This window comes from Amborella trichopoda, chromosome 1, assembly GCF_054954075.1.
Source record: "Amborella trichopoda isolate Santa Cruz 75 chromosome 1, AtrichopodaSantaCruz75HAP2 v2.0, whole genome shotgun sequence".
NCBI classification, from domain to species: domain Eukaryota; kingdom Viridiplantae; phylum Streptophyta; class Magnoliopsida; order Amborellales; family Amborellaceae; genus Amborella; species Amborella trichopoda.
In genome coordinates, this window is record NC_142336.1 from 50,852,358 (window position 1) to 50,867,004 (window position 14,647).

Sequence of the window (14,647 nt, forward strand, 5' to 3'; positions counted from 1 at the left end):
GATGAAGAGTGGACAGAGAAAAATATACTTGTTACTTAACAAGTCCGAAGTTACTTCGTGAAATCAATTTTATTTGTTAGGTTAATCCTAGGAAACTGGAAACCTGGGTATTTCCAAGCAATACGTCATCAATTAGTTTATCTCTAGGAAGGAGATTTTTTGGCCATAGCCCATCATAATAGGACAAAAAAAGATTGATGATTTAGATCATAAATTCTTTATTTACAATTAGCATCACAAATTGTTATTATTAATAAACTTTTTTACATCAAATTGAAAAGGAAAATGTTCAAAACAAGTAGAGCATCTTATAAAAATTCACAAATGATTGCAATTTTAGCAAAAAACCTTGGAAACAATTATCTCGGGCAAACTGTTATAGTTGTAAAAAGAAATTAAGATTCCAAGACCTAAAAATAATATATATCATAAAACACGGGTGTGGTTTGCATAAGGCTGCAACCTTAAATAATCCAACTAAAGCGCACCTTTAAAATTTATTATAAATGTAATTTTAATATAAAAAATTACTTGAAAATCTTTTTTAATTATAAAATTTTAAACTCTAAAATTAATACAAATCAAATAGATCTATAAACACATAAAAATCTTCAAAATGGATCATCCAGACGATGTATTACAAGACACTATTTCGCAGACTCAAAAAAAAAATTTCTTTTCATATTTATACATCTCGATGTTGAGATGATCAATTATAGGTTTTCCAACATCACAACGGATTTTTGAGGTGCACCTTAATTGGATGGTTTAAGTTTGCAATCTTATATAATTTTTCGTTCATAAAACATTGCCTAGACCATCCATTTCACCCTAAAAAAAGGGTTCACATATATGCAAGATCAGTACCATTTTGAGCTTCAAATTTCATATTCGGCATTTGAAAATTGATTTTAGAATCATGAAGATTTCCAATGCCTAAAGTGCTTTCTAAATGAAGATTCGAGGTGAAGCTTTACTTTTTCCTAAAGCCTGGGCGTATAGAAACTGTATCCAAACCATAAAGTAGTCTGCTATTTTCTCTCTCTAATAGATCTTTTCAAATCAAAGCGATTAATCAAAAGTATTCCATTATGCTCTCTAGATCCAACTGGTAGCTTTATCCTTAACTAATTGATAATTTGATATAAATCTAATCAATAACCTATACACATCTTCTCTCTTTGCAGGTAGTGCCTATAACTTATTATAAATTTCGTAAACAAAAAAGCAAGCCACAAGAAGAGACTAAACAGTCTGCATTATTGATTACAACCTGAAAGTCTATCCATTGACAAACGTACAATACTAAAAGAAGCTTACTTCTCTATAAATGATACACAGTTGAAATCATTGGATTGAGTTATTTGTGATCAAAATCTCTCAGCTGTCATAACAACTGGTTGAGCTTCAACACGTTGTTGGGTAAGATATGGGCCTCTTCGTATCGCTTCTTGCACCTGTGGAAATAATAGTATGCATTATATTTTTAAAATGTTTACAATGAGACCATTTACTTTTGATACAAAGTCACAATCATCTGAACATTAGATTTCAAAGATTTCAAATAGGATGGTTGAAGATGTTATTATTTAGGTACAAAGTCCAAAATGGAATTTCTCGAATGTTGTGTCATACTTCTATCTATTCTATCTATTGGGTTTCACATTCAATGGCTAAAAATGAGAGAGACTCCTTATAACAAAAAATAAATGTTCTCATAGTATAGAATCCCTTATATCACATGCGACGTTACACAGCTAAATCATAATCTTCAAAAACATGCCAACCAACAAATGCAAAAATTGGAGAACTATGGATCGTTGCCCCAACCACTGACAGACCAAATAGGACACAGCTCGACTCAGATCAACACAAATGCATTTTACAAATTTTGAAAGATTTTAAGCCACAAAGAAGTTTGATACGATTCAACTAAGGAAAAACTTGAATTCTTTTCCTTGGCATTTTGAAGATCGGCATCATAGCATTCTATAGAAAGTTGGGGCATTTGAGGTACTAAGAGAGAGACCACAAAATTTGCACTCGAAAATGGCTTTCCAAGAAAGTTTAGGCTATCAGGTATGCATACAAAAGCATCTCTCTCTCTCTCTCTCTCTCTCTCTCTCTCTCTCTCTCTCTCTCTCTCAGTATATATCATCATCATCATCCAAGAAAATTTGCACTTCAGAATGACCTTCCAAGAAAGTTTAGGGTGCAAATGAAAGCATATTCAGATAAAATTTGAAAGCATATCCAGATACAAATTTCATCCTCCTCCGAGCATTTTGTTTATTTACTCCCTCGGGTAAAACCTAATCAATGAGTATCTTTAGGGCCCTAAATTTTGCCAATATAACTTCTTGAACTCATAGATTAACCTCAATAACGTGAAAAAAATAATATCTCAACATTGAATAGAGACCCACGTTAAACTCAAAATCAATTTTTTTTCTTTTAAAAATAATCATCTTGTGATTCTTATATTATAATCATCATCCAAGTCTTATCCAAATTATTTGAAATCAGCTACATGAATCCTATTCCTCCATTCTTCTCTATCATCTATCCATGTTCTTTTGGGCCTTCTCCTTACCCTTTTAGAGCCCTCTGCTTGAACAAAATTTCACCTCCTGACCAAATCCCATCTAGTGATTCTTATGGGGTTCTCAAGATTTCCGATTAAAAAAAAGGCAATTTATCAAAATGCCTACGACAGATCAACAATTTAATATTTTACCCATTTTGCTTAATTTAATTTCAAAATACCCATCAAAATACGAATGATTATGATCTCGAATAATTACATGTGTAAAATGTTAATAATACACCTCACAAGTATTTTGTTAAATTTTCCTTAAAAAAAAAACTCCTGAATAGGTCTTCTGCCCAAGGTGTTACGTAGTTTTCTACCACAGAAACCTTGAGAGATAGAGAGATTAGTCATATAACTAAGGGGAGGGAGATGAATGTAAATGAGGCAAGAAGCACATATTCAGCCTCCGTAAATTTACATTAGTCACTTCGTGATGATATACAAAGCAAGGAGCAGTGTTCAACTCGGACTCGGGCGAGTTACTCAGGCTCCCATAGGGCAAGGGTGAGTAGGGTGCACATTATATAAATATTAAGTGTGGCCATTCTATTACAAACAGCACCTAAATGGGTTTTTGGTAACTAATCTCAAATCTCACATCAAAGAGCTCGGGAGGTCTAACCTTCGTGCAACTCCAATGTTTTTGTTTATGTTTGGTAATGTATATAACTATAATTTCTTTATTTCTCTTTTATTTTTTAAAAATTGCACACGACTCGAGTGAGTTGCTTGGACTCGGCCAAAGTCCGAGTACCTTCGTCAAGTTGTCTTGCAAGGAGTATTTATAGATGTTCACGTGAAAGTGTATGGCAATTTGAATGCTAAAGGAGCAATCATACAACGTTAACTGTTAGTTTTAAACTCTTTCTTTAAGTCAGTTCATTTTGAATTATTAAGAGACACTACTTGAACTTTGAAATAATTGGGTTCTTCATGATTATACTGTAGCATATAGGTAGCTACATATGTTTCGTAATTCCTCCATGGGGGTTAATCAGGTCGGTGCCACCCCTACAAATGCACCATCTCCATGGGTCCAACATGGGCATGGTGTATTTGTGGCCCGTGTTAAGGAAGGACAGCACTCCGACTGAACAGTGCTCTTTCTTTGTCTATGTATTGACCTTTCAAGAAACGATTAGCTTAAAAATCAGTATGGCTTGCTTTGCTAGTTCAGCCTGGGGTTTTGACCTATAAACTAGAGGTCAACAAGAGCCATACCTTCGTTATCAGAGCTGTATTGCTTTGAATCTTCTGATTATCTGAATTTGCCAAAGCAAAGCCAATTGCTACACAGCATGAATGTCGAGCTTCCATACCTGCAATTAGTTCAATCCATAGGAGAAATGAATTGAAAGAAAGGAATCTACACAAGACTAACTAGTCAATCACCATTTTTTGCAGATAAGTATAAGATACTTCCATTTCCAAAGAGATGACCAAGATAACTGCGGCTAAGAAACCTGTGACTGGCTTCCACAGAGCAGCATAAGTTCTCTGTGTTTAAGTATTGATTTCAGCAGTTTAATTACTTAACATGGAGTAATATATCCAACAGCCTCCCACCAAAAGCTTATTTTAGAACCTAGGTTCCTAAGGACATTCTTTGCGAGCATTCCGTTAAGGCAATTTCCTTAATTACTCAGGGACACAATGGATAATGACAGTGAGTTCACCAAACTCCTCCTGCAGTACTAGACTGGGCCTGCTGTTCCATGAGCAGTTCCATTCATCGGGGTGAAACATAGGTGTCAGCAATATTAGGCTACATGATCATAGCCCACAACTTTGAATGATTTCTCAACTTCACAAGCTATTTAAATAATTATGGAGGTCATTTCATGGGATATGAAGAGTTTTAACCAGTATTGTAAATCATAACTTGGACGTTACATAAATATCATAGCAATAAATCATGATATTATCTTTACTGCTACATTATATATTAGAAGCACTAACAAGAAAACAATTTTTTTAAGAAAAAATTGATCCTAAAAGTTCACCACTTTTGGTGGTTTCAGCATGCGCATCAGTGACGAGATTGACTGTCTCTTCCCTTGAGCAGACCTCCAACAAGCACCATTTTCTAGCCACCAGTCCACCAATCAGTCTATATGCCTGCAACACACAATTAAGACAGCACAAATAGAAGGAAAAAACCATGAGAAAGAGAACAGCCATGGTATGGGAGGTTCAATATCAAGAAAATGAGGAGTTAATTTTGGGGTAAAAGAAACTATGAAGTCACAAATGCATAATAATTCAATTTTAGGAAAAATATTTGGTAGTGAGAAAGGACATGGGGACTTATGGCCCCACTGAAGGAATGACCCTTGATAAGTAGAATGACAGCTCTGGATTTGTCTAGCCGACCAAATAGTGGGGAAAAGGCTCTGATTCTGATGATGATGATGATCCTCCCTTCCCCATTCTGGGGGCCTTAAGGACATTTCCTTAGGGGCATTTGTTTAACCCTAAAGTTGTTACACACATCCACTTGGCCTGATGAAGAATCCCCTGAAATTTGGGGCAAAACAAATAGCCTTAAGGCCCCAAAATGGGGGAGAGCAGACCCATGTAGATGTCCATCCAAGGGCGGATGATAGTGTTTTCATTCGGTTTGCTATTTCATTTTTGTTCTAATAAAAGTTCCAAGGAAAGTCTTGTGGAGTATTCATATTTTGGGAAACTTTCTTCAGAAGCTAGTATGATCTCATTTCCCCAAGTTTTGAAGCATGTCATCTATTTTTCAACACATTTCCCCTATTTCCCTATTTTTTCCCACCAACAATGCATTCCACAAGTTTTCCCTGCTTTCCCTATTTCTTTCCTTCATTCCTCAGTCCACCAAGTTTTCCATGCATTGCCTGTGAGATTCATTCAAATTTAATCTTTTCTCCAATGCATTACCATTGTGTATCACAAAGTTTATCCTGTAATTCTCTAATTGTTCAAAAATTCCCAAGTCATGCCTATTTATAAATAAAAAAAATATTTATGTTCACCAATTTGTGCGGTTTGAAAGGATTTACTCATTGATAAAAAGAATTATAAACCAGCAGTCAGACAAGAACAAATACCAAAAACTTAAGAATTCATAGATAATAAGTTTCAGAGTTGTTATTTATACATTGTAGGTTGTGATGCAAGCATGGTACAGAAATTTAAATAGCATACTAGCAAAGCCAAAAAAAGAAGATAGAAGTTTGAGCAAAATCGGGACTTGTCAGCAGCGAAGTTTGAGGGTTTATACTAGGTTATTACCGCCAAACGAACCTCTGCATCCTGTTGCAAAATTGATAGGACAAGACCCTACAAAATATTTGACTGTAAGTAAAAAATTATAGAAGAATTTAGATTCCATCACACAAGCCAAAAGATAAATTGAGCATCAATGAAACACAAACAGATCCCTCTACGCATCCATGTGTGCTCATGTAAGTGTTCAACACACATTACATGTGAAGAACATGCAAATTCATGTAATGAATACTTTGGCAGAAAAAGAGCTAAAAAAAGCATTCAAATCAGATGATGGCCCTCCTGTATGATTTACACTAGCTGCAGTCAATTACCAAACTATCAAGTAAATTTCGGTGATCTCAGAAAAAATCTTCATCCTCAAACAGACACAAAATCTGAATACCTATATTTTTCCTTTTCAATAGTTTAAAATAGGTTATTATCTTAATTGGAAGGTGCAAAGAATGGACACTTCTTATTAGAACCTTACTATTATATTGATGAATGCCTCGCTCCCTCCCTCCCCGAACCCACCAACCACCCCCACACACACACAAACGCAAGAATGCATGCACACAAGCACATGTGCACACACACAAACGCAAGCACATGTGCACACACACAAACACAAGCACATGTGCACACACACACACACAAATGCCTCCCTCCCTTCCTCCCACCCCAAAAAAAAATAATTTGTTCACTCATTCATACATGCACACACACATGACACACAAAGTTTCTTGTACCAGGAAGTCCTCTTCAGCCAATAGGAGCCGCTGAATGTCAGGTTTGTTTTATTATTATAGACCATATTCATTTCTTTATGAATAGTCCAGATTTTCTAGAAGTAAACATACTTTCAGTCTGAAACATCCTTTCAAGTGAAAGTATCAGTTGTAATTTGCTGACAAAATTAAGCACCACATACCAGCCAGTCTACCCACCCACCAATAGAACACCACTGAACTTCTTTTAATTCATAAAAGCTATAATTGTGTCATTTGTATTTTGTTACATAAGCTCTACTTCAGAGAAAATACTAAATGGAATAAAGGAACAGAAACAAACCCGACAAAAAATAGGATTTTTTTTTTTTTGAGAATGTTAACAAAAAGTAGGAATTGAAACCCACTGATGGTGTTATCTTTGTAGTTTTGGCAGCTGTTTCATAGATCAACTGCCGAAGGCACTCCTCTGAATGATAGTTAAGCATTTTGCCATCTTCCGACCTAGTTGCTCCACAAATGTTTGCAAGTGCATGTAGACCAGCCTGCTTGACAACAAACACAGTATGAAATAGACAGCAGACAGATACATAAGGTCCTCATTGCATTCAAATTTAATGACTTTAGGAAGGGCAATTTTTAATAGAAGCAGCCATCATGGTAATTGGCGCAATAGTAATGCTCATCATCACAAGAAAAACATCAAAGTCTTTCCTAAGTGATGTTTCCCATAATAATCCTGATATGCAGTACTGCAAATTTCAATATATTTTAAAACTGGAACTCATAGTTAATTGATCCCAGCCAGCTAATACTGTAAGGTCGAATATGCACATAGCTTAATCAACAATGCACAGGTACAGTAGTCTAGAAAGGTCAGGCATAGCCATTGGATTATCAGAGGTAATGGACTCATGAGGAACTCATTTGGAATTAGAACCGTGAACCAACTCTTGGAGTACGTGACTTTCTTACCAATTGTTTACCAGGTCCTTGCCTACAAAAAGCAGCCTCTACTGCATGTCTAGCAACTGGCGGTGAACTGGAAAATAGCAACTCAGCTCCTCGAATTGCTACAAAACAGCAGAAGACAAATAACATATATTCATCAAGCATCACAAAATTTTCAGTGTCTCAATTTCAACACTGCAGTTGTCATCCACTGACATGCAATCTAACGCGTAAAATAGACAATCATCACAAAACCACTGTAAATGAATGGAAATGACGAAAAACATGCAGCCATCTGATTGTCCAATAAAAACTTCACAAAATCCAGAAGCTACAGACAAATGAAGGTAACCACGATGATGCAGATTATATTTCAGTTGTACAAAGACAAAAACACAGTTGGCTGCCCTTAATTCTATCAAATAAATAGCAGGACTGCAAATGGGGAAATTTTTTTGAAAAAAAAAAGAGAGTATGTTAAGGGTGAGACCTTTCATTGAAAAATGATAGGGAAAAGTAGCCATCCATTGTTGAGATTCAATGGGAAGGAAGATACTTGTTAAGAGGTTTAAACCCTTTAATCTGATTATTACCAAAGGGACTCAAGAAATTGATCTAGCAAGCATATAAAATTTGAAAACAGCAGATGCCACACTAGGGAGATCTTAAACTAGGGTATTGAAAAACAGATCAGTGGGGTCGATTGCTCATTCACCGATCCAATCCGAATCAGCCGAATAGTCTTTTGAACCAACAAGGCAGCAATCCAAGTCCACGATCCAGGGGGAGGAGTGAGGCGGGATGGGGTGGGGGTGGGGGTGGGGGTGGGGGTGGCGTGGGGGGAAGAAATTAAAATGAACGTTTACAATTTATAATTTATAAATGTAATGTAGACAATGCATCAAAACAGGCTGAATGGCTATGTTGGCTAGACATTGCACTTCTTAAGCGCATCGTCGAATTTCCCCCTCCCTCCCTCCCTCCCTGTGTGTGTGTGTGTGTGTGTTCATGCATGTGTGTGCGTGCCTCTGGAGAAAGTGTTTTGTGAGTTGGGGGACGCATGCCCCCCATGAACATTTGACATCCATCTTTACGACGGATGTTAGCAAAAGGGCACCCAAATAGATAGTGCAAAAAGATTTTTTAAAAAATATTTTAAAACTTTAGAATTTTATTTATTTATAATATATTCAAGATCACCATCAGTGTTTCAAAAAGCTTTAGGCAGCACCTAGGCGGTCGGGGGGATCTAGGCCGCCCAGCGCCTAGGTGGGCGCCAAGAAACTGGGCAACCCAGTAGAAAATTTATTTATTTTTAGTTTTTCTTTCTCTAAAATAGGCTCTAATGGGTTTTAGGTTTCAAATGAACCTAAAACCTACAATTTTGCATCTTTAGTATTAAAAAAATGACCCAAAAATACCCTCAACAAGAGGCATTTCCGCCCCTGGGCGCGTGCCCAGGGATATCTGCGTTTTTGGGCGCCTAGGCCTGGGCGATGCGCCCACGTCCCCAGAACCGCCTAGGCGGCCGCCCAAGCGTTGGGCGATCCACTTTTTGAAACACTGATCACCATGACCTGGATTATAAATATCTTAAAAATATGGATCCAAAATCTGTGGTTAAGAAGGGCTTTAGAGAGGGGATGCACATCTACAAAATGAGGCGGGGGATTCATAGAAACCCATACATACATACATATCAAAACGGCCCTTAAAAAGGATCTCTTCAAAGAAAAAAGCACCACTGGGGCGTAAGAACCCGGATCTTTCACAAGAAAGCTGCATACAATAGCCAACTAAGCCAGTCAACCTTACCTGTCTTATTGTGACATATTGTGTTTCATGTACTGATAAAAATTAAACTATAGCTCTTTAAAAAAAGAGCACTGCTGGGGAGATTCAAACCCTCACTTCCGCAAAGTACCACAAGCGATGGACAACAAAGCCATTTAAGGGTAATTGTCTTGTTATTAATTACTATTTACACATACAATAAAATTGCCGATTCGGACTTAGAATCTGCACAATCACCAGTCCCTACTATTTGGGGTTCGCAAATATTCAAATTCATGAAATTCATAATTAATTATCATCCAACTCTCATCTTACTAGTGAATTGAAAATTACATAACGTATTACAGAAAGGACAACCAATAGCAAAACCAACAAGTGCATCTGAATTCATGCAGCAGTGAAAGCAAAAAACCTTCAGATTAATAGAGGTACCATTGCATACGTACAGGATCCTATTTGTCCAAGAGCATCAAGTGCACTCTCACATTCATCTGTGTCTTCACTCTTCAAACATTCCAATCGTCCATCAATTGCCAAGACAGCAGTATTAATGCCTGAAAATTCAACATTTACATAGCAAGAGGAATACTTTACAAGCTAACCAATCTCACACAAAAATCTCATCCTATGGATTTATAGAGATGTGGAAGTGTCTATGCTATAGTCATCTATTTCTTCACATCCAAAGCAAAACTGAGAACCAAATAAGTGGGGCACATCTACACAGAATGAACCTTCCCTAGCAAAACTAGACCCATCTGCCCTGCCAACTAATCTATTCTTTCACATCCTACTGTATTTGAGTGAGATAAAAACATGAAACATCCATCATCATTCACTTTCAAGTCATGCACTCAGATGCTAGGTCTCCAAATGTAGAGCTCACTAAAAAGGCATGTTGGTAACAATCGGCCTCCTGACCAGCAGCTGGGGAAGCCCCCCGCATCACGTTGTCCAAGATGGATGCCTAGGCACCCGAGCAATGCCTAGCCTGCACCTAGGCAGCCCTTGATGCCCCTACGCTAATGGTTGAGAAATCCTTGGCCAAGGACAAAAAAGGTAATTTTCCCCCAAGAAAAGGGGGGGGGGGGGGAGAGGGGATTTGGGGAACATTCCAAAGTTCCCCAAAACTGCCTGCCTGCACCTAGGAATCGCCTTGATGCCCCAAATCCAAAGTTCCCCAAAACTGCCTGCCTGCACCTAGGAACCGCCTTGATGCCCCATGGCCAAGAACAAAAAGGTAATTTCCCTGTAAACAAGAAAATAGAGGGAGGGAAGGGTGGGGATTTGGAAGATATTCCACCCTCCCCCACCAAAACCACTGATTCATTTTGAGAGTGAGTACATAGAAAAAAACAAAACAAAAAATAGGTCAGATTTTTGTCAAAATTGAAATTTTTTTCAAACTTTTTGATTTTGCAAGAAATTGTAAAGTAATCAATTCGATACTTTTTTGTGCTTGAAATGGTTGCAAAAAACATTTTTCAGCAACCAAAGGTCACTAATTCAAATCCAAGATAGATTGGGTTTTGAAAGGTTGGTGTACTCCAATATTTAAATAAAATCTCAAACCATATCATTTTTTTCTAGTTTATGAGCTCTTAAATTGTTCATTAACTGAAAAGAGGAAATAAAGTGTTTTTTTTTTTTTTTAACTTTATTGCCCCTTTATAGTATTTGGTATTTTATTAATATTTTATGTGGCATTTACGATTTTATAATATATTTGGGTAGTTGCATTTTTGTTTTGTGATTTTTTATAATAATAATTTTTAAATTATTAAATATTTTTCTGCTTTGGGTTACTTTATTGATTTTTTATTGAAGTTTGATTGTTTCATCTTGATTTATGTTAATTATTAAATAGTATATAGTCGAGTTGTTTCACTTGCATCAATACTTTACAATTTAGTTTTGTAAATCAACAAATGTTTCTTCTTGTTATTCGGTTATGTTTAGTGACTTTTATCAAATCTCGGATAACTGAGTTTTTGTTTTGTGAAATTACCTAGTTTTTCATTTTGTATATTATTAAGAATTTTTCTAGCTTGATTACTTCATTCAATACTTGAATTTGAGTATCTCGACCACTTTCTAAAACTGGGTTAAAATCAGGTTATTTTATTCAATACTTTCATTATTTTTCTTGCATCCCTAGAGTCCCAAACTACAATACGGCTACTTCATTCAAAACTTATGTTTGATGCATTTTTTGGGGTTTGGGTGGTGCTATTAAGTAGGAGGCACTGTGGGGTCCATGACAATGTCTACATTAGGTCCAAATACACAAGTCGATCCAGGTTGAAAGTATGGATCATGTTGCAATCTAAATGACAAGAATAGGGTGGAGTGCAAATTCGTAAGAAGCCCTATAATTCCTGCATCAATTGAGTGAAAAAACATTTGGACAGCATTAGAGGGGATGTAGCCCCATGCACTCAGGTATTGCTAATGTTAGGAGAGAAATTTTGGAGCATTTACAGGCAGGCCAAAAGAAAAAAAAAGATGCAAGGAAAAAAATATGATGATACCATAAGATCTATGGACGTTTTTGTAGTAGAAGAAGAAGACGATGTATATGCCAAGGAAGGAGGTTCTAGTACCAAGCAAAAGGGGTCTGGGCATAAGAGGCCTTTGGATTCTTAAATCAACCCATGATCTTGAGGACGGGGTTCAAGAAACATAGCAGAGAACTATATAGAGAAGCACATAATGAAAGAAGGTAGAGTCGGGTGTCTCAGATTGTATCTCAATGGTTTTATCAAGCAGGCTTGTCATAACAATGCTGCTTTCCAAGCTATTTTGGAAGCAGTACGGCAGTATAAGGCCCCTATACCTTATGAGCTCAAGGAACCGTTAATGAGAAAAGAGGTGGAACTCACAAATGACTACCTATAGACCCACAGTGATACACGAGGGAAGAGTGGAATCACTATGTGACTCATACATGGAAAAATAAGAGGAGAGAAGCATAACGAACATAATGGCAAATTCTCCTATGGGTTGTCCATTGGTGCATCTAATAAAATTCATGATGCGAAGTTCATTTTTTAAGTTATTAACTTAGTATGTTGAGGTGGGGGAGGCACATATGGTCTTGGTAGATACTGACAAGGCCAAGGCCAAGGCCAATCTGGCAGCTGCTAGAATGTAGGAAGTTAAGAGTAGCACATTTTCTGGCAAATATGTGCAGCGCATTGCATTGACCTTATGCTTGTGGCAAATTAGCATTGAGGCAAATTAGCAAGATGAAAATGGTGGAGGGGATACTAAAGAAAATAAGGGTCATCACAGTTTTGATATACAACCATACCGATGTCTTGGCCATGATGAGCAAGTTCGCAGAAATTAGGGGATCGGAGCAGCCAGGAGTTACAAATTGCGTACTTGTCATTGAGATTTACTTTGGACCAAAAAGATGAGCCCAGATGCATACTTGCCTCTTCAGATTGGACCTAAAGTGATGCAGCACAAATTGATGTTTTTTTCTTGTTAAAGCACAACAAGTTCAGATCTGTGCAAATGACAAAGAAGAAGGAAGTTCTAGAGTGAAAATCAAGAAGAAACACATGAAACAGGGTCAGAATCCACATTAGAGATGAAGTCCTCAAAGGAAATGGAGAAGAAATGGTGGACTATCCCTTCTTCCTACCATGTCCTACTCAAATACCAAGCAAAAGGTGGCAATGTTTGCCTTACATAAGGTTATATTTGTTTTCTCCCAAAATCCTATGAGGGGTGCAATACCAGTCCCTAGATTTGAAAAATTTATTTTAATCTATAGACCCTTCACTACGCTGGTCAAAGCAACATTGGCAAATGCTCCGGTGTACCTAATGTCTATCTTCCACATGCCAGCCTCAGTGGCCAACCGTCTAGACCAGCTTATGAGGAATTTCCTCTGGTTAGGACAGGCTGAGAAAACCAAATGTCACCTCATCTCTTGGGACAAAGTCCGACTACCCGAACTTCAAGGAGGGCTAGGGATCAGGAACCTAAGAAAACACAACCTAGCCTACTAGGGAAATGGTGCTGACGCTTAGCCACCCAGACTAACTCCCTCTAGGTTCAGGTTATACGCAGCAATTACAGGATCCCGGAAGAAACTTGGGTGCCTGAGAGGATATCCCCGAGTAGGGCCTCAGGAGCATGGAAGTCCTTCGCCTCCTCTCTCTCACTGTTCAAGCAAACCATCCGATTTCATCCTAGAGAACGTACAAGAGTGTGCTTTTGGTCAGACCTTTGGATAAGACACACTCTTCTAAGGGACCTCTTTCCATCCCTCTACCATCTTGCCTCTAACAAAGACTCTACCATAGCAGAACAAATGGTCACGTCAGGGGGACCGAAGAGTCTGGAACCCCTCTTTCAGAAGAAACCTCACTGAAGAGGAAACTAGACTCTTCCTCTCACTTTCGGTTGCTTTGCACCCCATCTTCATAGCTCCACTTGGGAGGGACTCTCTAGTCTAGACCCTTGCTCCCTCTGGTACCTTCTCAAGTAGAACAAATGGTCACGTCAGCGGGACCGAAGAGTCCGGAACCCCTCTTTCAGAAGAAACCTCACTGAAGAGGAAACTAGACTCTTCCTCTCACTTTCGGTTGCTTTGCACCCCATCTTCATAGCTCCACTTGGGAGGGACTCTCTACTCTAGACCCTTGCTCCCTCTGGTACCTTCTCAGTGGCCTCGTTTTACAAAAGACTTATTCAACCCCCCACCTTCCCACTCAATCCTATCTCTGTCCTTTCCAAAGTCTGGTTCACCATTGCTCCTCTCAAAGTACAGACCTTCGATTGGATTGCCTGTTCTCAACGGGCTCTCACAGTTGACCAGCTTCAAAAGAAAGGGATTCCGATCCCCAACAGATGTGCAATGTGTATGAGTGAGGAGGAATCGAATCCACACCTTTTCATTCACTGCAGTCTCCCTTATGACCTGTGGAGCCAAGTGCTATAGTTGTTCCGCCTTCAATGGGTCACTCCACCCACGGTCAAGGCTCTTATCTCCTCGTACTACGCTTGTCATTGGCCGAAGGCCGATAGAGCAATGTGGAAGGCTGCCATCGCAGCTACCATCTGGGTCATCTGGTTAGAAAGGAATGTGAGGGTCTTCCAAGGTCACAAAAACGTAGCCTTGGTGCTCTTCCACAAGGTTACTACTCTAGTAACTTTCTGAACCTCTAACCACAGGGCCGTCTCAAGGATTTCAGCAAACACTTTTCTCGGCGAATGGGAAAACATTCTCTATCTTCAGCCACAGAAGCTCCAAAGACCCAACAACTGGCTGCCACCTCCAGAAGGCACCATCAAGCTTAATTTCGATGGTTGCTCTCTGGGG

The 14,647-nt window shown here is 38.3% G+C and overlaps 1 protein-coding gene across 12 annotated transcripts in view; it reads right to left on the reverse strand.

Moving 5' to 3' along the window:
• Positions 1-1,241: 1,241 nt before the first annotated feature.
• Positions 1,242-14,647, reverse strand: part of LOC18448936 (ARM repeat superfamily protein) — a 33,807-nt gene continuing 20,401 nt past the window's right edge. For 9 of the 12 annotated variants that reach the window (XM_088871030.1, XM_088871032.1, XM_088871040.1 and 6 more), the window contains 7 exons: positions 9,756-9,863; positions 7,540-7,637; positions 6,972-7,109; positions 5,858-5,905; positions 4,597-4,711; positions 3,815-3,912; positions 1,242-1,457 (listed from right to left, as the gene is read on the reverse strand). In XM_088871030.1, coding sequence (XP_088727156.1) covers positions 1,371-1,457; positions 3,815-3,912; positions 4,597-4,711; positions 5,858-5,905; positions 6,972-7,109; positions 7,540-7,637; positions 9,756-9,863 — 692 coding nt within the window. In that variant the 3' untranslated portion in view covers positions 1,242-1,370. Of the gene's footprint in view, positions 1,458-3,814; positions 3,913-4,596; positions 4,712-5,857; positions 5,906-6,971; positions 7,110-7,539; positions 7,638-9,741; positions 9,864-14,647 lie in introns of all 12 variants that reach the window. The other 3 variants (XM_020676406.2, XM_088871043.1, XR_016058746.1) reach the window with 2 other exon arrangements.